The 20460-nt window shown below is 41.1% G+C and overlaps 1 protein-coding gene and 1 long non-coding RNA gene across 8 annotated transcripts; one reads left to right on the forward strand and one right to left on the reverse strand.

Annotated features, from left to right (window-relative positions):
* Positions 1–916: 916 nt before the first annotated feature.
* On the reverse strand, positions 917–6555 carry LOC144327466 (uncharacterized). The gene is made up of 2 exons (XR_013392514.1): positions 5942–6555; positions 917–3813 (listed from the first exon to the last, which is right to left on the reverse strand). It is a non-coding gene; the product is annotated as an uncharacterized LOC144327466 (long non-coding RNA).
* A 207-nt stretch (positions 6556–6762) lies between these two features.
* BIRC2 (baculoviral IAP repeat containing 2) lies at positions 6763–19853 on the forward strand. 7 transcript variants are annotated; one of them, XM_028726159.2, is made up of 9 exons: positions 6763–6913; positions 10471–12558; positions 12684–12783; positions 13384–13435; positions 14338–14383; positions 15945–15998; positions 17670–17921; positions 18147–18188; positions 19059–19853. In XM_028726159.2, exons 2-9 carry the CDS (start codon positions 11583–11585, stop codon positions 19250–19252), a joined length of 1716 nt encoding a protein of 571 aa, XP_028581992.2. In that variant the 5' UTR covers positions 6763–6913; positions 10471–11582; the 3' UTR covers positions 19253–19853. The 7 variants fall into 7 exon arrangements, with proteins under 7 accessions (XP_028581992.2, XP_028581991.2, XP_028581987.2 ...); XM_028726158.2 differs by having other exon boundaries at positions 6764–6913; positions 13384–13462; XM_028726154.2 differs by having other exon boundaries at positions 6764–6913; positions 15756–15998.
* The last annotated feature ends 607 nt before the right edge of the window (positions 19854–20460 follow it).

The following is a 20460-nucleotide window of genomic DNA, read 5'->3' on the forward strand; positions in this document are numbered from 1 at the left end:
CATTTGTGTGGGAGGATTTGACCTGCACTGCAAGACATATAATGGAAAAATTCCTAAATCTGCATCTAATGACCTTTTGGGTGGGCAGCAAATACCTGTGAGACTATGTGGAGCTGACTAATCATTATGGTATCCCTGTCTCCCCTTCTGCAACCAGTGAGAATGGCTAATGCACAACCATGGAGTCTTTATGCAAATTTGTATGATGCTTTCCCATTTGTCATGTGCCTTAATGCTACTGTATTAGGAAGCAGGTCCTTGGCTACAGCCTAAATCACTTAATATTGCTTTACATTTTCCAGAACTACACCCCAGGAATAAACAGTTCTATCTCTAATCTTTTGTTTGCTGTGGCACAAATTACACCCTGAAAAGAAATTCAAAAAGTGAAAAGGCAAAATAACTGACTGCCTAGAATTCAAAAAGTGAAAAGGCAAAATAACTGACTGCCTAGACCTGCCCAGAGGTCTTTTCTTAGAAACATTACAAGCATGCTTTAAAACTGTCATCTGCAACAGTATGGATTAGAATCATGTGTGTGTGTGTGTGTGCGTGTGTGTGTGTGTGTGTGTGTGTTTAAAAGAATAAGGACAGCTATTTGAGGCATCTATTTCCTGGATAAAACTCTAGAATTTTTATAAGCCTACTCTGCACAGGTACAGAGACCACAGATAAGGATAGGCAATTGTTATACAGGTAACATGAAAGCAACACTGGATTTTGGAAGGCTGGACCAAACATACCTGAGAGGTGGCTATTCTAGGCATATGGACTGGCATGTTTGCTTGTTTACTGTATTTGTTACATCTTTATTATACTCATTTGTTTTATTTAAATGAAATTTAAAAACAAAACAAAAAACCATATGCACAAACATGACACCGAATCCAGTAAAACACAGACCAAAACTGGCACAGAGAGTAAATATAGATTATTTATTTATTTAAAAGCATTTCAAAACTGCTTAATATTAAAAAAAACTCTACATGGTAAACAAAAAAATGCAACATTTAAAAAAAGATACGCCATAAAGATCAGTAATGAAGATGAAATCAGTAACAACAGGGCCAAATCTTATGAGTCCGGTAGTCTGGGCAAAAAGCAGTAAGTCTTTACAAGACATCTGAAGCAATCAATGACTAATCAAAGAGAAGGAAAACATCATTTTAAGGCAGGGGTTGCCATCCTGGCACCCATGAAGACTTACATTAGTGACCCAGGGCAGGTGCCCCGGACTCTGAGCTTTCATTTTTTAAAAAGAAGTGTCTAACTTTCCTAGAAAGAAAGAAATGGGGGCAAAATGTGTAGGCACCTTCTTAAGTGATTTTGTGAAATGAGTGAGGTCTCGGGCTGCCCTTGCAGCCAGGGTTGCTGTCTGTCAACACATAACATCAGCACTAAACTTCACCAGCTGCCACTATGTTACTGAGCCAAATGTAAGGTCTTACTGCTAGTGTATAAAGCCCTACATAACTTGGGACCAGAATGTGAGAGATTACTTTATCCCTTCTATACCTGCCTATTTACCGTGGTTGTCTAAGGAAGTCTTCCTTGTGGTGCTGTGCCAGAGGTTCAATCCATGGTGGTTGGTCCTTCAGTTCAGTGGCACCTGCCTTGTGAAACACAGAGCATTTTGAAATTAGACAATCTCCAACACAGTAGACCTTCCACTGGATGCTAAAAGTTCTATTTCTGCAAGCTTTCTCAAAAGGATGAATGAGTGTGCAGATAGTATCGAATTCCTCCTTGGAAATAGTTTGTTTTGCCTTATATTTTCTTGTTGTTGTACACTGGTATATAAATATTTCAAATAAATAAAATGACAAAGTTGCTTCCTAGCAAGAAATGTAGAGTGTACAGTTTTCTGCTAGTCATTTAACTGGAACTCACAGCAATGACGTTAAAAGTTCCATTTCCTTTTCCTTTGTTTCCTCTTTTTCTGTACAGCACCATGTGTGACCCTGTTGCTCTTGCTTGCTCCCTTAGCAGCTTTTGATACCACTGACCATGGGCTAATACTGGACTGACTCCATGAGTTGGTAGCTGGAGGAATGCACTGTTATACATTTGCTCCACTCCTACCCACTGGGTCAGTTCCAGAGTGGTGTTGGATGAGTCTATGTCAGGCCCCTGGAAGTTACACTATAAGGTAAAGGTAAAGGTACCCCTGCCCGTACAGGCCAGTCTTGACAGACTCTAGGGTTGTGCGCCCATCTCACTCAAGAGGCCGGGGGCCAGCGCTGTCCGGAGACACTTCCGGGTCACGTGGCCAGCGTGACATCGCTGCTCTGGCAAGCCAGAGCCGCACACGGAAACGCCGTTTACCTTCCCGCTAGTAAGCGGTCCCTATTTATCTACTTGCACCCGGGAGTGCTTTCGAACTGCTAGGTTGGCAGGCGCTGGGACCGAGCAGCGGGAGCGCACCCCGCCGCGGGGATTCAAACCGCCGACCTTTCGATCGGCAAGCCCTAGGCGCTGAGGCTTTTACCCACAGCGCCACCCGCGTCCCTTAGTTACACTATAGGGTATCACAAAATGTCATTTTGTCCCCAATGGTGTTTAACATCTATATGAAACTGCTAGGAGGGACCATTATGGGAATTAGAACACAGTGCCATTGATATACTGATGACACTCAGCTCTATTTCTCTCTTCCATCTGAGTGAGGTGAGGTTGTACAAGTTCTGGACCAGAGCCTGGATGCAATGAAAGACTAAATCCCCAAAAGATGGAGGTCCTGTGGGTTGTGGTTCTCTTTCCAGGAATTAGGTAATTCCTTCAGAAATGGGGCTGCAATTCTCTTTAAAGGAGCAAGTACATAGTGTGGGGGTGCTCCTGGACCCATCATTGCCACTGGACATTAAGGTGGCCTCAGTGGCAAGGAGCATTTTCTACCATACTTGGCTGGTTTGATACACAACTATAATCATCCCTGGACAGAAATGCACTGGTCACCTCCGGACTAGATTACCCTGTGCGGCTGTCCTAGAAGCTGCAGCTAGTGCAGAATGCAACAGCTATTCTACTGACTGAGGCACCTAACTGTGACCATGTTACACCACTCTTCAAAGAGCTGCACTAGGTACCAGGTTGGTTAGCTGTACTTAGGCTTAGGTACAGTTACAATAGTGTACTACGAAGTAAATTATTTACAGAAATCGTTATTAGGCAATACTGAAGAAGCTCATCAAATTTTTGAAAGGTCACTTATTCTAAACCTTTGAATCTACAAATATTGGCTAGACACTTGAAATCTGCTACTTCATTATCTATGAAAGAGTGTTTTAGTCATGTCTTAGGTACATCTGAGTTGGGCAAACCTACTGTCTGTATTTTAAAGAGATATGGGATTTGGCCTCAAGTATCAGTGTCAGATTAATAGTCACATATTTATACAGAAAATTACATTGTGATTTTAATTATCTATACAGAATCATTGCCTTTTAAAAATGTCCCTTATTTAATGATTTTAAAAATACACAATTATAATCATTTACCTATATTGAGCTCTGTCATGGAATTTCCCCCAAATCTTACACGCAGAAAGAAATTTTGTCTAAAATATCTACTCACAAGATTGCTTTTTCTATTTTACTGGATTTCTCATTTTGATATTTTACAGTGATCCTATTAAAAGGTTTACTGTTGATAAAATTTTCCCTTATGGGTTTTTTGGCGGGGCAATAAGGACTGACACTGTGCCAGAAGGATTAAAGTTCACTACCTGGCAGCAAAACTCTCTTTTCCCTCTCCTAGGCTTCCTGGCAATATGGGCTGAGAAATGGGTGATTTGCCTCAAACCACATCCTTGTCCTACAGATGCATTAAAATTTAAAGGATAGTAAAAAAAGTAAATAACAGCAACAACAGCAGCAATTAAAATATTGTATTTTTAAATTACTGTAACCCACTCTTGGGCCCTATAAAGGGGAGGTATGAAATGGAATAATAACAATAATTCACAACTAGCATGAGAGATCTTAAATATACTTTTCACTGTTGCATATAAAACCCCATGAAGTCAGATACTGAAGGAAGAAAAATGATTGTGAAACCAAAGGGATAAGGGAAAACTGGGGAGAGTCCAGAATTTTATTAAAAAGAAACTTTTAGTAGTCAGATAATCTTTTTGTATGTCATTTCAAACAAATCTTCAGCATTGTAAAAGAAAAAAACCCAAATCTGGCTGTCTGCCAGAATGACATGACACACAGGAAATAATTCAGGGAGTGGAATTCCCCTTTTCGTAAAAGGTCATGTGAAGTGAAAATATAGTTCAGCTGGGTTTCCCCTAGACAAAAAGTACCTAATGTCCTGGACAAATACTGCCAAGCTGGTACAAGATTAATTTGCATTGATTTAAAAGAAATAATGGTGTTTACTTTCTATGATCAATTGAATTTCCCCCATTCTTTGTTATTACTATGTAGCAGTGACAGATTTTCACTGTATTCACCCGAACTCTTCTCAGTTTCTTTTCCCATACTGGAAATTTTCTGAAAGGAAAATTTCACATGAACTCACTGGGCAGCTGTATGTAAGCCACTCTTTCACTGTAAGCCCCATCCCATCTATAACATGCAGACAGTAACACTGGCCTACATTACAAGGTTGTTAGGGTTATGGAGAATGAAATGTCTTTGAGCACAGAATAAATATGCTATAGGGGCATAAAAAATATTGTAATGACTATCTTGTTATTACAGTGATTTACAACTACAAATTTTTGAACTGCACCAAGAAATACACAGGTTGCACCTGTCAAGGTTGAGATATCCCATTCATGTACATAATTATTGTTGCCTAGGAGCATTACATCCATAGAGTCCTCCCCCTGCCTCTTTCCTTCAGTTATGTCACAGATACACATAATTAACAACTGCACATGTCTTCATATGTAAACTTCATGCGTTTGGGCATATGCAGAATTCAGGCAACTAAAAATTGACTTTTTTCAGGTATGCTGCAACTTGGCAAAGAGTTTTGCAACCCACACAGAGCAATGACCTTGCTTCCAGGAAGGCTGACGTGCACGGGGGATTCTAGGTTCCAGGAAGACCCTTGCACCATTAGCAGGATGACACTACATGACTAGGCTAACTGCTTCCTTATCTCCTAAAAGTAGCAGATCACCTCCCACTTCACCCCTGCAAGTGTCCACTCTTGGGTCTTGTCCTTCAGTTTGAGAATCTGACAGCCCAATCCTATGCATGCTTACTCAGTAGGGGTTTACACTCACCAAGGTTGAGCGCAGTTAGCCTTTACTGATAAAATATACTTTGAATCTCTGAAGAAAAGGGGTAGGGAAAAGTGGACAGGAGCAAGAATTAGAGCAAGAGTGTGTTAGACTGTATTTGTTTTTCTTGTGGTCCTCCCCTGTGCATTGCCAACCTTAATTTATCACACATACACCTCCTTTCCCCTAAAAAGAATCACATGTATATGTCTATTCAGAAATAAACCACCGATTTCAATGGGACCAGATGCACTGAGGAATTTGTGTCCCAACAGTTGTTGCTGGACTCCCATCATTCCTGACCACTAGCCATGCAGCCTGAGGGTGATGCTCCCAATCCAAAGACTCTGGAGGGACACAGATTCCTCATCCTAAGAATACTGGAATTCAGCCTCAAACCACACACACAATAGGAAAGCCATCACCAAAAGAAAGGGGAAAAGACTTGCACATTATACATTTCGGAAAGGCCACAGCTCAGGGGCAGAGCATCTGCTTTGCATGCAGAAACTCCAAAGCAGGGCTGGGAATGTCCCCTGCCTGAAACCCCAAGGGGAAAGCAGCTGCCAGTAATGCAGAACAACCCTGAGTTCGATGCCCCAACAGGTCTGACTCCGTATAAGGCAGCTTCCTGTGTTCCTCTATGTCTAGACACAAATGTAGAAACAGCAACTGCAATCCAGAGAGAAGCGGGATATATCTCACCACGGAGGGGGAAGTGTGTGACCTGCATGGGGCTGCGGAGTCTGCCGTCCAGCTGCTCACTCATGATGGGCAACATCAGCGCCCTTCCTGCTTCCCCCTTCCTTATTATGGCTTCTATCTTTAAACGTGACTGGGCATCAGGGCCGGCCCACCCACGAGACAAGGTGAGGCGACCGCCTCAGGCGGCAGGGTCCCGAGGTCGACCTCCGCTCCCCGCTTCTTCCCGGGCGGCGGGGCGGGAGAGGCGCCATTTTTGTGGACCGCCTCAGGCGGCAAAAGGTCTTGGGCCGGCTCTGCGGAGGACCAGTCGACCCCGACAGAACTTCTTCATAAACGGCTTCCGATAAATAAAAGACTCCCCTCAGAAACGGAACGCCTGCTGGCCTAAACCGCGTTCCCGTTACACACGCAGCAGCAGCAGCGCTCAGGAACTAGCAAGCAAAGCAAAACATAACGTGAAGGCAAAATAAAAAAATTAAAACCCCCACACACCACCGTCAAGCGTCGTGTGGAAAGGCCTGGCGTCCACCTGAGGGGACGCTGCCGCGGGCAGGCGTCGCTTCAGCTCTTATCATGACCCAGGACGCCGCCGCTGTTGCTCCTCCCTCGGATCCAACCAAGTCGCCGCCTGAGGTAAATATAAAAACAGGCCGTCCTCGCGCAGGGCGATTAACCGCGCATGCGCCGCAACGGCCGCAGAGCCTGGCTCGTTCTGCTGCGAGGGGCTTTTTCCGTTTGTGGAAGAAACCCGAGGCCTGTGGAGGAGGAGCCCGCGGTTGATGACAGGAATTTCCGTCCTCGAGTTATTTCCCCTCCTCCTTTGGGGCGGGCCCCGCTCGGCTTTCTGGCCCCGCTCCTTGGTTTTTTCCGACTCTCTTGTTTCGTGAGCTTCCCTTTCCCACCCTCCCCCAGTATATAGGGGCCGGGAGGCGGCCGGCGGAGACTTCCAAATCCGCCTGGGAGAGCCTGACGGTAAGTGAGGCCGAGGGGTCGGGGTCGGGGTGGGGCCTTATTGTGCCGCCGCTGCTGGAGGGCGTTTGGGGGGGGGCTGTTGTTCTTTTTACACTTTTGCTATTGCTATCATTTTTATTATTACTTTTATACGTTATTTCTGTATAACAACACGCGTATATATATATATATATATATATATATATATATAAAACAATATACTAGTAATATTACTGCATAACAATATACTAATAGTATTACTGTGTAATAGTATACTACTGCTGTTCTTCTTTTTATCATTATAATACTGTTATAACTACACACTACCACTACTACTACTACTATCATCGTCATCATCCGTAGCTCGTCCTTTGTTCACACGACGGTCCAGGGCTTTAAAAATGCGAAAAATTCTTTTTAAGTGCAGAACAGTGCAATGCAATGTATCTCCTTGTGCCGCTTCAGCTTTAAACGGAGGAGCCTCAAAGCGTTTTGCAAAAAGAATTAGGGCGAAGAACTCGGCAGTTAGGAGCAGTTTTGTTTTTTAACACACACACGCAGCTGCTTAAGCGAATGTTTTTTAAAAAATAGGGCCACTGCCAACTATCGCGATTTAAACCGGGCGGGGAGCTGCAACTTTAGGCTCGTAGGAGGAGGACACGTAAGTGCCCGATCAAAACAGGCGTGGTGTGCATTTTTGGGGGTGGGGTACGAAATTAAAGCCGCACAGCTTAGCCACGAAGTTGACAAATCGGCAGTGCACGGCAGTTGATGGCGAGAGAAAGGGGGTGGGGGTGGGACTGCAGTCTTCAAGCTGGCCCCTGAGCAAAGCCCTATAGAGTACAGTAGGGCTTAGGTGAGTAAGCATATTATGAAAGGACTGAGCTTACTATTTTGTTGAGTCACCTCAAAGTAAGCTTACAAAGTTAACGAGCATTTATTTATTTACTTTAATATAATTTATATGCTGCTTGATTGTTTAAAAAGCCCCCCCCCCCAGCATATTACAAACAAAATGAGATTATTAGCAACTGGGAAGTCATTTGAAGACTAGGGTCTTAGGACATAGCCTCTCTTCCTGCAGTAGTTGTACATTGTAGGAAAATGCTAGTTAGAGGTGGTCAGGTTTCTTTTCTGAGAAGTTTGTCTGTAGTTAATGATAAGCTTCCTAGAACAGTTTGAAAGTGGTTTCATGTTACTGTGATGACTAGGGAGAATTGCTAGGAACGGAATTGCTTATGGAAGACATAAATTGGAGGCTACTACGTATTGATGCGACAGCTGGATTCAGAGATGAAAAGAAATTGATGTGCTAATGCTAAATAGAGTGGCATGCAGTCTCTGTGGCTACCTAGATCAGAGCCACATGTTCACATTATCAGCTGATGTGAGCAACTGATAAAATCAAGGGATGACCAAGCACTTCAGACCTGGGTCTATCAAAGTCCGGCATTCTGTTTATAACAGCAGCCAGACGGATACTCTTCCAGTGGTCAGAGCAGGACATGAAGATAGCAGTAGATGATGGGTACCTTATCACTTCATTCCTATCCTGCTTTAACAACTGCTACTAAACTTTGCTGGTACTTTGATTCCATTGTTCCCTTTAGTTATTACTTTTGGAATGTAACTATTGTTTCTCCTCATTGTCATCTAGCACAGTCTGTTGACATTTTATTCATTCCTCCTTTAATGGCCTCACACTTGTAGTTTTCCATTTGCTCACACCAGACCTTTAATCCTTTTGTTTGATGTTCCTTTGACCTATGTGGACTGCACTGTTATTTTGCAATCCTGCAGTGCAAGTCTAATAAATAGGTGCTCTTTTATATCTTAGACTGCTGTTCCACTTTAGTTCAGCTGAGTATACTTAAACGTCTTAAAATAATATTATTAATTTATTAATTTATTGAATTTATATACTACCCTATACCTGGAGGCTTCAGGGCGGTTCACATAGTAGGAACACAGTATAGGCAAATAGGTATATACTTGTAGCACAGCCAGGGTTACTTGATAGACTTGCCATATCTCTGTTATTGTGGGTATTAATGTGTGCTGTTCATCTTTTACTGTCAGCCCATTACTAGTTTAGACGTTCTGGATCTTTTATTGTTTGTGCCTAAATCTCATTTTGTATTCTGTAAATCATCCCTTGTAACTTTTCTCCTTTTGACCTCACTTTGTTTTATTTTTATAATACCTTTTTTTCTTCACACACTATGTGCTTTATATACCTATCCTCTGAAGTTGGCTCTTCAAACATCTGATGAAAGGTTATGCTGCAGTACATGTGCTAGCCTTATGGTGTCAAATAATAGAATAGACTAATAAGGGTCTGTAATTTAATTTATTTGAGTATGGGATTTTATCTAGACTATCACAGACAGATTCATAGGAAATAAAAAATAACTTTATTTGAAGATGCTAAAAATCCAAAGTGCCATTTATTTTTTAAAGTCTGACATAACCTTAAAGTTGTCTGTCATAGGAAAAAATGGATCCCTGCTGACAGCCAATGGTGCATTGCTATGTTAAAATGATTTGCTAATTACTCAGAAAGTGTAGGTGTACAAGACTTGAGTATTATGGATGCCTACCTACATCAGGCACTTAAAATATGCCTTAACTCCTCCAAAGAGGCAGTAGCTGAGATGCACTTAATTTACGGCTGCTAGCTCATTTAGATACTACTTAACAGACTGCTTAGTTTTCTAATTAACTCATTGATTTTCTGTGTTCCCATACTTCAGAAATGCTATCTTTTGAGTTCTGAAGAACTGTGAACTTAAGATCTCTTTCTGCCCTGGATATAAATATGCATGTGTTCACTCCATGATGGAGCACATCATGCAGCACAGGCACTTTCCTAGATGGAAAGTCTGTGTATAAAAAGTCACATGTTAAGCATAATGAAATTCTGAAAAGTATTGATTGTTTGTGACCAAAGCACTGTGAACCAAAATAACTTTGATATAATAATACCTGTAGTAATCGGCAGTCAATTCCAGAACAACTTTTGAAATAGTTAAATACACTGCGCAATTGGAAGCGTTGACCTCAATGTCAGTAAGCTTTCAGAGGAAGCATTGACCTCAGTGTCAGAGCTTTTAGAGGATGCCTTGTTTTCCACATAAAAATCCCTGCGTAGAAAGCTTACACATTGGCAGATATGAGTGCTTCCTATGTGCAGGTGAATATCAACTTATGGGAGCCTTCATATATGGCCTTCTCTTGTGTACAGTTAGCAGGGAATCTTGATCCCTGCTCCCTGCCACCATTCTGAGAGATTTGCAACTAACCTGAACTGCTCAACTCTACATCAGTGGTGTTAACACTGATTCCTTTATGGTCTTTCAGTATAGGGACAAAGGATGCTTTGTGGGCTAAATTGGCTTCAGTTCAACACCAGTCCATTCTAACAGTTGGCATAGACAAGTTATTAGACTCTGGCTAAAAATATAACTGTGAAGTGAAGTTTATTGCCATTGAATATTTGTAGTGCTTTACAACTGTGTACACACACAGTATACTGTAACTTTTTAAAGAAGCTCATATATCTTTTTCTCTTCATGCAGGTCTTGGTAACCTTGTGTTTATCACACATTACATTTACTGTTTCTCCTTGTGGACCCAATATTGCAATATGGCTGCCTAAGCCCCTTAAAAGGGACTTGAGTCTGAAGTCTGGGAGATAGTTTTGTGCATAAATACTAAAATTATTTTTGCTTTTATTAAGGAGAGACATGACTTGCCTAAATATTTTAGCTAATGAGTATTATTATTATTTATTAAATTTCTATACAGCCCTACCGATGTTCCATTTTTCCTCTCCTAAGCAATATAATTATGTTAAACACAATAAACTTCTAATAATAGTAAAGCAACCTGGTTAAAATTATGCTATAAAACTTCAGCAACAACATAAGGAAAGAAAATGTTCCAGGGCTGATTAAAGCTTGTTGGTGTCCAGGGCAAGAGCAATAGTGGTTTGCAGAGATCACCCTTAGCTTAATAGTTCCAAAACTTCATTGATGTATTTGAGGGGAAATCCTTGAGTATCTTCTTGGCAAGAATTAAACTAATCTTAAGAGGGAGCAGATGTATTTATGTACCATAGTTTCAAAACACAGGGTGGTATCCTATATTTGTCATATTCAGAGTAGTACCACTGAAATCAATGGAGATTTGCATCAACTACTTTCAGTGGGTCTCCTTTAAGTAAAACCTAGTTGGGGACAACCCATACATTCCTGGTTTAATTTGACTTTAAAGGGGAAAAGGCTTTTCAGCATATGTAGCCAACTACAAGCAAGTCATACATATGCCTACAGATTCCACGTTTCCTTAATACCCTACATTTCTGCACTTTTATTTTCTACATAGTAACAGGATTTGGAAACTAATGCTGCAGCCTGATACTAACTTAATTTATTTGGACTTCCTTTGATTTGGGTGGGACTCATGTCCAAGTTGACAGGCTATGGGCTAAATATTTAGTTTTCTTCTTCACACTTTATTTTTAAGGCTTTCTCCCTTCTGCCATAATGAGAATGGGAACATTAGCACTTGTAAGAAAGAAGGAACTACAGTGTTTTAAGGAAGTGTGCATTTTGAAAAAGAGAACAAATTATGTTAAGCCAGAAAGATGAAAGTACTGAATGAAAGAGATACTTTATAAAGAAATTGCATGCAATGTTTTGCTTTCAGGTTTTTATTTTATTATGGCCTGGAAGTTAATCAGATTTGCACAAAACTATCTCCCAGGCTTCAGACTCGTCCCATTCTCCTATCTTATTTCATCGTCATGAACATATATGATTCATTACCGTCCAAACTGAGGAATAGCAGTGATGTAAGTGAACTGACGTACGATCTGTCATGTGAACTCTACAGGATGTCCACCTTTTCAACTTTCCCTCAGAATGTACCTGTATCTGAAAGGAGTCTCGCCCGTGCTGGTTTCTATTACACTGGTGTGAAAGACAAAGTAAAATGTTTTAGTTGTGGCTTGATGCTGGATAACTGGAAAAAAGGTGACAAGGCTCTGGACAAGCATAAGCAACTCTATCCTAGCTGCAACTTTGTGAAGAGTTTAACTCCATTGAACAATCTCGGTTCATCATTTAATTCTGCCTTTTCACCTCCAACTGCCTTTGGCCTTTCTTCTTCACATTCCCCGACACCAGCAGCAAATATGGATCAAGTTGGCTATTTCAGTGGAAGCTTTTCAAGCTTTCCTCATGATCCAGTCACATCCAGGGCAGTTGAAGACTTGTCCCATTTGAGACCTAAAACAGTCAATTATGCAATGAGTGCAGAGGACGACAGACTGCACACTTTTGAGTCATGGCCACTGACATTTCTGTCACCATCTTCTTTGGCAAAAGCTGGATTTTATTACATTGGGCCTGCGGACAAGGTGGCTTGTTTTGCCTGTGGTGGTCAACTGAGTAACTGGGAGCCTAAGGATAATGCCATGTCAGAACATCGGAGGCACTTTCCAAACTGCCCTTTTGTGGAACAAATGTGTGACCAGACCAGCTTCACAGTCTCCAATATGAGCATGCAGACCTACGTAATGCGCCTCAACACTTTCAAAACCTGGCCAGCTGCAGTTCCAGTTCAGCCACCGCGGCTTGCAGATGCTGGCTTCTATTATGTGGGTAAGTGAGCTGCCTATTTTTGGTCACTTGGACTCTATTTAATTTTTTTTTAACTGTTTAATCAGTGACTGCTGAACGTATCTTTAAAAATATCATATAAACTGTTTTTCCCCTCCCCTCTTCAGGTCGCAATGATGATGTTAAATGTTTCTGCTGTGATGGTGGACTCAGGTGTTGGGAGTCTGGGGATGATCCATGGGTAGAACATGCTAAATGGTTTCCAAGGTACATCTAAACTACTTTGAAATAGTAGCAATTATGGTCCTAATCTTAATATATTTGGAACTGAAAGGCAAAACTAGTATCCCAAAGAGATCTATTTTAAGAGGAGTATTGTTTTTTTCCTGCTGAGAGTTGTGCTCCCCTTGAGGCAATCTGTTGGGGCAGATGCTAGCAGTGAGCAGACTATATTCCATTCTCTTTTTTCCCCTGCCAAGTGGGCTGCCAGGGAGTGACTAAATGGTTTTTGCAGGGGACTGAACTGATCATTCTCAGAAGGCTTTCTCTGCACCCTTCTCATTTCTCCCTCCATATTTCCCCTGCTTATTCCATCCAGACTTTCCCCTACCCACATGAAATTAGATTGAGGGCTGCATGTGACCTTTGGGTCATAGATTGACTGACTTTTGTTTAAACTGAGCAGATTCTCTGTTAATATGTTATCTATCTGGAGGAGTGGTCATGTCAGATTACAAACTCCACTTCAAAAGTGAACATTTAGAACTGGGCATGCATACGGCTTATCTAAGGCACTTCGGTCTGCATGTATCTGGAGCAATGTACAATCTGCATATTAGAATTGAAACACTGCATTTTATCTTCTAGATGTGAGTACCTGCGGCATATGAAAGGACAAGAGTTTGTCCATCAGATTCAAGTAAGATTCCCCCATCTTCTTGAACAGGTATTCAAATGACTACTTTGCTCTGATTTCAGCAGTATTCTTGTGTATTACAGTGGTACCTCGGGTTAAGAACTTAATTCGTTCTGGAGGTCCATTCTTAACCTGAAACTGTTCTAAAGCACCACTTTAGCTAATAGGGCCTCCCACCACCACCGCCACGCAATTTCTGTTCTCATCCTGAAGCAAAGTTTTTAACCCGAGGTACTATTTCTGGGTTAGCGGAATCTGTAACCTGAAGCGTCTGTAACCTGAAGCATCTGTAACCCGAGGTACCACTGTACCTCATAGATTTTTAAATTGAACACTTTCAAACTAAGCTCTCTAGAAGAGCCTTTAATTTTAATCTCTTCCCCCTAATCACGTAAAAGCCAACCATGTGTTAGGCATGCTGAAAGTGGCTACAAATAAAGGTGTGAACTTACTAAATGACAAGGTCAAAGGATGTGGTCTTTTAGAGAGTATCTGAGTTTTCTATGATTCAGTAGATGTAGGAACTTGTCAATTTCACACGGCAACTGTGATGGTTTCCTAAGATAGTTTGAGTGACTAAGTGGCTAATTGAGCAAATTGCTTGACGTGTGATCTGTTACTGTGCTCACTGCAGCTAACAATCAAAATTGCATATAGGAGCTACAAGCAGTGATGATGATGAGGGCTTCCCCTTTCTTCTGGCAGTTGACAATGTATTGTGACAGCAACAGTCGGCCCTCAAAGTGTCTGACAAGAACATTGCTGTGGTGTTCAGGACAGAGTGCATGCAGATGTTTAGGGTGACTGTTTAAGTGGTTTAAATTTTGGCAAACTTCTTCTGTTCGCTTCTGTTTTGATACAAAAAAAATACATTCATTTTAAAACACTCTTTCTGTGTTTTGTAGCTGTTATCCACCTCAGATACACCTGTGGATGAAAATGTTGAGCCAAGTAAGTATTTTTTACAAGATATTTAAGTTGGTATGGACACTTGGAATATGAAAGCACTGTTTGTTAAATAGGGAATACCAAAAACACTTAGCACTATCAGGTTTTAATCAATTATCTAGAAGTATTGTGTCTTACAAAGCAACTTAAATATGGATTCTCAAAAATAACTTTGTTGTCACTTAGTATTGTACTCTCAAAATGAGGAGACTTCTGTTTGTCTTATTCTTATTTGCATTGCCTTGCTTACTAAGTGGAATATTGATGCAGTTCATATCTTGCCACAACTTGGCAAGAACATAATGAATAGCTTTTCCTGCTCTTCCACCAGTAATTGGACCTTCAGAGTAGCTTCCAGCAAGTATAATAAATAACAAAAACTGCAAAAAATGAGAATTCATTGGAAAACAATGGCAAACACTTCAAAAAAATCCAAACTCAAATGTGCAGTTCCTGAAAAAGCACACTCAGATAAGACTGTCGGTTTTCTTCTTAAGGTCTTCATTGACATTGCTAGCAAAACCTCTCTCAACATTTTCATAGGGGCCCCCTAGTGGTGCAAAAAATTATTGTGGATAGCTTTGAATTTACTGTTGGTGATCCAAATAAGTTATACTCAGGGTAAACCCAATGAAATCAATGGACTTGAATAGGATCCACATTGGGTATCATCCTGTGAATTGATCTGACCTAAGTTGGAGAAAGCCAAGATCACTTATGGAGACTATAATAGAGGCTTGAAATATTTGTTTGATAGCTTGCTCTGGACTTTAAAAAGCTGCTTTTCCAAAGTAATACAGCTAGTGAATTAATTAGTGTTGCTGTCAAGCATAGTTCCTATATCAGCTGCTGTAACTTCCAAACATACTATCTAGTAAGTTGATTAGTGATTCTACTTATGGAGTAGAAGCTGGCTGGTTCTTGCCTCTTGCAGCAAGATATAGGGTTTGTACGTTTCTGAAGGGGAGGTCTCATTGCTTTGTAGGTGAGCACATTCTTTGTGTGCCTACAGTTCCAGATTCAGTCCCTCGTATGTTTAGTCAAAAAGGTCCCTGATAGTACAATTCAGAAAAGCCTTTGCTGAGATTTTGGATTTCTGTTCTGAGTCACTGCTAATCTAAATGGATCCGTGGTCTGACTTAGTATAAGACAGTTTAATATGTTCACATCCGTAAGCTTCTTGTGTGAAAATGCCTTTAGTATAGCCTAATATAAAAGTTCATTTGCATAAGAGTAAAGCAAAGTTTTTTTCAATGTTGGACATGGAACCTGATGTAAACATGATCTTATTCTCTGTTTTAATTTAAATTTAAAACATATTTTTCAAAATCCACATGGATCTAATGAGCAATGCCACAAATTTTTCTCTGAGCAGTTATTCATTTTGGACCTGGTGAGAATGCTTCAGAAGATGCAATCATGATGAAAACCCCAGTGGTTGAAGCTGCCTTGGAGATGGGATTCAGCAAAAGACTAGTCAAGCAGACTGTTCAGAGTAAAATCTTAACAACCGGAGAGAATTATAAATCTGTAAATGATCTTGTGTCCGACCTCATTGCTGCAGGAGATGAGAAGAATGAAGAAGAGAAGGTGGTACAAGCAGAGGAAGTGACATCAGGTATGTAAAAAGCTCTAGGGATAGAATCTGTTATGTTGCTTCATTCTCTTCATAATCTTCCTTGAAAAATGGCTTCCCAGCTTCCACTTGGAAGATTCCCAGAAGGGAAGAGCCCACAGCCCTCAAGGATTCCATTATCAAATTGCTTTCATTAGATCTAGTCCTGCCATCTATGGTCGCTAGTTGACAATCCATCAGATATTGTGTTACCGTTTCTCCCATCAACCTCTGGGCTAAATACCGTACTTTTCCGTCTATAAGACGCCCCCTTGTATAAGGACACCCCTCCCCATTTGGGGGGACTAAATTTTAAGAAAGTGAGGGGAGATGGCCCCAAGTTGTTGAGCCTCTCCCCCCACGCAGCTTCAGGCAGGAATCACTCCCTAGATCATTTCCCATGCGCAGCGGCCTCAATTTGCACTCCCTTCAGCCATCTAGTTTGCAGGAGTGCAACCTCCCCCAACGCCTCCGTGCATGGGCGATGACCCAGGGAGTGCTTCCCGTGCGCAGCGGCATTGGGTGAATTTGTGCTCCCGTCAAAGAGCTGGCTGGCGGTGTGCAGCTTCTCTCCCCCCCCCCCCCCATGCAGCTGTCGGCAGTAAACACCCCCCAGATCGCTCGCCGCGGCATCGGAAGCCGTGCTCCTGCCAACCGAATGGCTGGTGCTGCGCCGCTCCCCCCCCCCCCCCCCGCCACCATGGCACTATCTGTGTATTGAACAACCCCAGTTTTTGGACATGATTTTTGAGTCAAAAAACCTCGTCCAATACCCAGAAAAATACGGTATATCCACTTCCATCAGTTTTTCTGCATAGGACCTACTTCCAGTACCATTAGCCATCTTTGTTGCCCTCCGAACTCATTATTCTTTCTACATTCTTCTTAAACTGTGGTGCCTGGCATTGGACTCTGTGTGTCAAGTGAATGCAAAATAAAGTTGTGACTTTTACTTCCTGTAACTTGGAAACTATTATTCTACCTTTGAGGCTAAATGAAATTCAGTTCAGGCAAGTTGGAGGTACTGTTGTTAGGTGGTTGGTTTACCCAATTAGGTAGTGATCAGTATTCTCTGGATGGCATTGTACTAATCCTAAAGCAGCAGACTCATAACTTGAAGTGCTCTTGGAGTGCCTTTTGTCATCTTTCACTGATTTGCCAGTGTCACCCCTATTTGGACAGAACCTTGCTACAGTTATCCATGCTCTGGTAACCTCATAGTTGGATTATTGCAATTTATTAAATGTGGGGCTGCCTTTTAAAATGGCCTGGAAACTTCAGTTGGTCCAGAATAGGCTAGCTAGGTAAATATGATACAATGCAAATGCTTTGTCCGCATTCACTCCCAATCCATTTTATCAGTACACCAGACAGTATACTCTTTTATATGCCAAGTTAACACATAAGAAAATGGTTCTTAAAGCATAATTCAACTTTCTTCCAACCTTTTGGGACATTCATTTTTCAGGTGAGGGAAGGCTGGGGAGGGAGACCTGCAGGCTTTGTGAACGTTGAAATGTTGTATTTTCTTTATCATACATAAACTTGCTTCAGAAGCATAAATTATTTTCAATTCCATTTTCCCCCACCCTCTTGTGATTTCAAAATTTCTCCTTAAATCTTCCAATGCTAAACAAATTGAACTATAATCATTTTTCATTATTTATATTTTAGATCTGTCCTTAATCAGGAAGAACCGAAATGCATTGTTTCAGCGCTTGACATGTGTGCTTCCTATCCTTGAAAGTTTATTAACATCCAAAGTAATAAATGATGTTGAATACCATGTTATTAAACAAAAAACCCAGACACCACTGCAAGCGAGAGAACTGATTGATACCATCTTGGTGAAAGGAAATACAGCTGCAAACATATTCAGAAACTGTTTACAAGAGTGCGATTTTGTATTATACAAAGACTTGTTCGGTGAGTTTGAGAAAAGAATGTGCTGGTTAACATCTAATTGCCACTTCTCTGAGAGATGACAGCCTTAGCATGTTATAATTCAGAGCAGTAATAGAGGTCATTGGCCTTGCTTTAGGGATTGTATGCCGGAAACCATAGAACCCTGTCTATTAGTATGGCAGCTTATTGCTTGCAGGAAGTCTTAAGTTTATTGAACAGAACTAATTTTTTTATATATTTTTTTAGAGGAGAAGAAAATGCCTTATATTCCAACAGAAGATGTTTCAGGTAAAAACTGAATTCACTAAAATAACTTTGGGCACCATTTGAAATAATATGGATTGCTTATAAAAATAAATTTTAAAACTCTCATTTTAAATAGTTTCAGATACTTGGTATAGAGAAGCACCATATACAGTGGTTTCTCGGTTTTCGAATGTAATCTATTCCAGAAGAAACGTTCGAAAACTGAAGTGTGCATTTCCGGAAGCCACATGGCACGTTCGGCTTCCTAAAAGCATTCAAAAACTGAAGCAGTTACTTCCAGGTTTTCAGCGTTTGAAAGCCAAAATGCTTGACTTCTGAAACGTTCGAAAACCGAGGTACCACTGTATAAAAGTTCTCCCACATCTGTAGTTTGAAATCATAGTTTAAGAAGTCTGGGCAAGTGCCATGATTGTGAGCAAATTCCAGTCCTTGCTTCTTGTAACAAGAATGGAATGGAAACTTGCCTTCTGCACATCCCTGGTAGTTTGTTATCTGGAGCCTCCACCTCTTTCCCCTATAGCATCATTAAGCACACCTTCACATTTGCTTTTTGACTCATATGTCAGGAGTGCTCTGATGGTGTTTCCTGCTTGGCAGGGGGTTGGACTCGATGGCCCTTGTGGTCTATTCCAACTCTATGATTCCATGATTCATTTTTGCGAGCAGTTTCTGAATGGGTACACCTTTGGGCATATATACCAGGAAAATTATATCTCTGATTTTGAAGTCTCTTCGTCAGTTAGAATAACTCTAACGTGTATTGGTGAATGCAGAAAAAGAAAACGGGAGTTTTTGGGGTGGAGGGGGAGAGACTTGGAAACAGTGGTATTTCTTTGTATTGTAAAATACAGCAATTTGGAACATATATAACATAAGTTTTCTCCCCTGCAGGCCTGCCCATGGAAGAACAGCTGAGACGATTACAAGAAGAGAGAACATGCAAAGTTTGCATGGACAAGGAAGTGTCCATTGTCTTCATCCCATGTGGCCACTTAGTTGTGTGTAAAGAATGTGCCCCTTCCCTTAGAAAATGTCCTATATGCAGAGGGACAATCAAGGGTACAGTGCGGACATTTCTTTCGTGAAGGGCATAAAATGAGTTTGATCAGCAAGATCCTCACACTGCAGCCCAGTGAGCACTTTTTTGGGTCAGTTATTGTGTCTCAAATGACTGGGTTGCTAATCCAGTCTAGCTTTGTAGTGCCTTGGAACCAAATGTTACTAAAGATGGGGGTGAGCAACCTTGCAGGGTGTGTTACAGTTTGTGGTTCACAAAAGTAGCTGTTGATTATTTGTTAACTTATTTGGGAAGCTTTCTGACACATATAGCTGGTTAGACTAAAATATATTTTATATAGACCACATTTGAGGAACCTGTAGCTTTACCATATGTTGTTTTAGTGCAGCTCCCATTAACCTTAGCCATAGGCCCTGCTGACTGTGAGTGATGGGGGAGCTGGAGTCTAATGGCTCCCAGGAATTTGCAGCTACCCTATCCCTGATAACTGACTGAATTATGAGCAGAAGTTTGATAATTGAAGCATCTATTCAGGAACAGCTTGAGTTGGTCATAGGACAAATTATATATCACCAAGGTGCAGTGCAAAAGACTTGTGCTACGTTGCTTTATACATGATCTGATAATGTTAAAAAATTATTTGTGAAATAAACTTAATATTAAAAGTTGTTCAAGGAACATTGTTGGAATTTATTTTCAGCCTCATTTTCAGACTTGCTCCATTACCATCACTAAAGCGAAGGAAAAACTGTTTTAGGCACTGTCCGTATTATAGATCTATACATGCGTTTTTAAAATCTTAAGTAGGATGCAGCTTCCAAATACTTGTGTTTAAACAATAGCTAGTCACTACAGTGCTCTCACCCTTGTGTTCTCTTGATTTCAGATATTTGCCTTCTAGTGGCCATATAGACTTTCCAATATTGTTGGAATTGTGCTCCTTGATCATAAAGTCCACTTAACAATAGCTTTTCTAGCATCACCCCCCCCCCCCTCTGGGGTGCTGAGGCTTCTGGTGCAGGCTGGTCAAAACGTAAAGGACACGAGCCAAGTAGGTAGCAGTGCATAAGGACAACTTTGAAGGCAACAAATGATTCTAACTCTGAACTTTTTGCTGAACTTCTTAAAATGTTTCTTAAGCACCTAACATTGCTAGATCCTGTGGAAAATTAAAAAAAAATGAGGTGCTGCATCAGGGTGTCAGAAACTAAATAATTATCTGTTTGTTCTACTGCTACTGCTGCAGCTGCTTCCCCTTATCACACCCTATGTGGT

This window comes from Podarcis muralis, chromosome 4 (genome assembly GCF_964188315.1).
Source record: "Podarcis muralis chromosome 4, rPodMur119.hap1.1, whole genome shotgun sequence".
Lineage (NCBI taxonomy): Eukaryota > Metazoa > Chordata > Lepidosauria > Squamata > Lacertidae > Podarcis > Podarcis muralis.

Coding starts and splice junctions, on each gene's coding strand:
- BIRC2 (XM_028726152.2), top strand. CDS start 11,583: ATGCAATGTTTTGCTTTCAGGTTTTTATTTTATTATGGCCTGGAAGTT. Junction 12,559..12,683: donor TGCTGGCTTCTATTATGTGG/GTAAGTGAGCTG, acceptor TCCCCTCTTCAG/GTCGCAATGATGATGTTAAA. Junction 13,463..14,337: donor TCCCCCATCTTCTTGAACAG/GTATTCAAATGA, acceptor TGTGTTTTGTAG/CTGTTATCCACCTCAGATAC.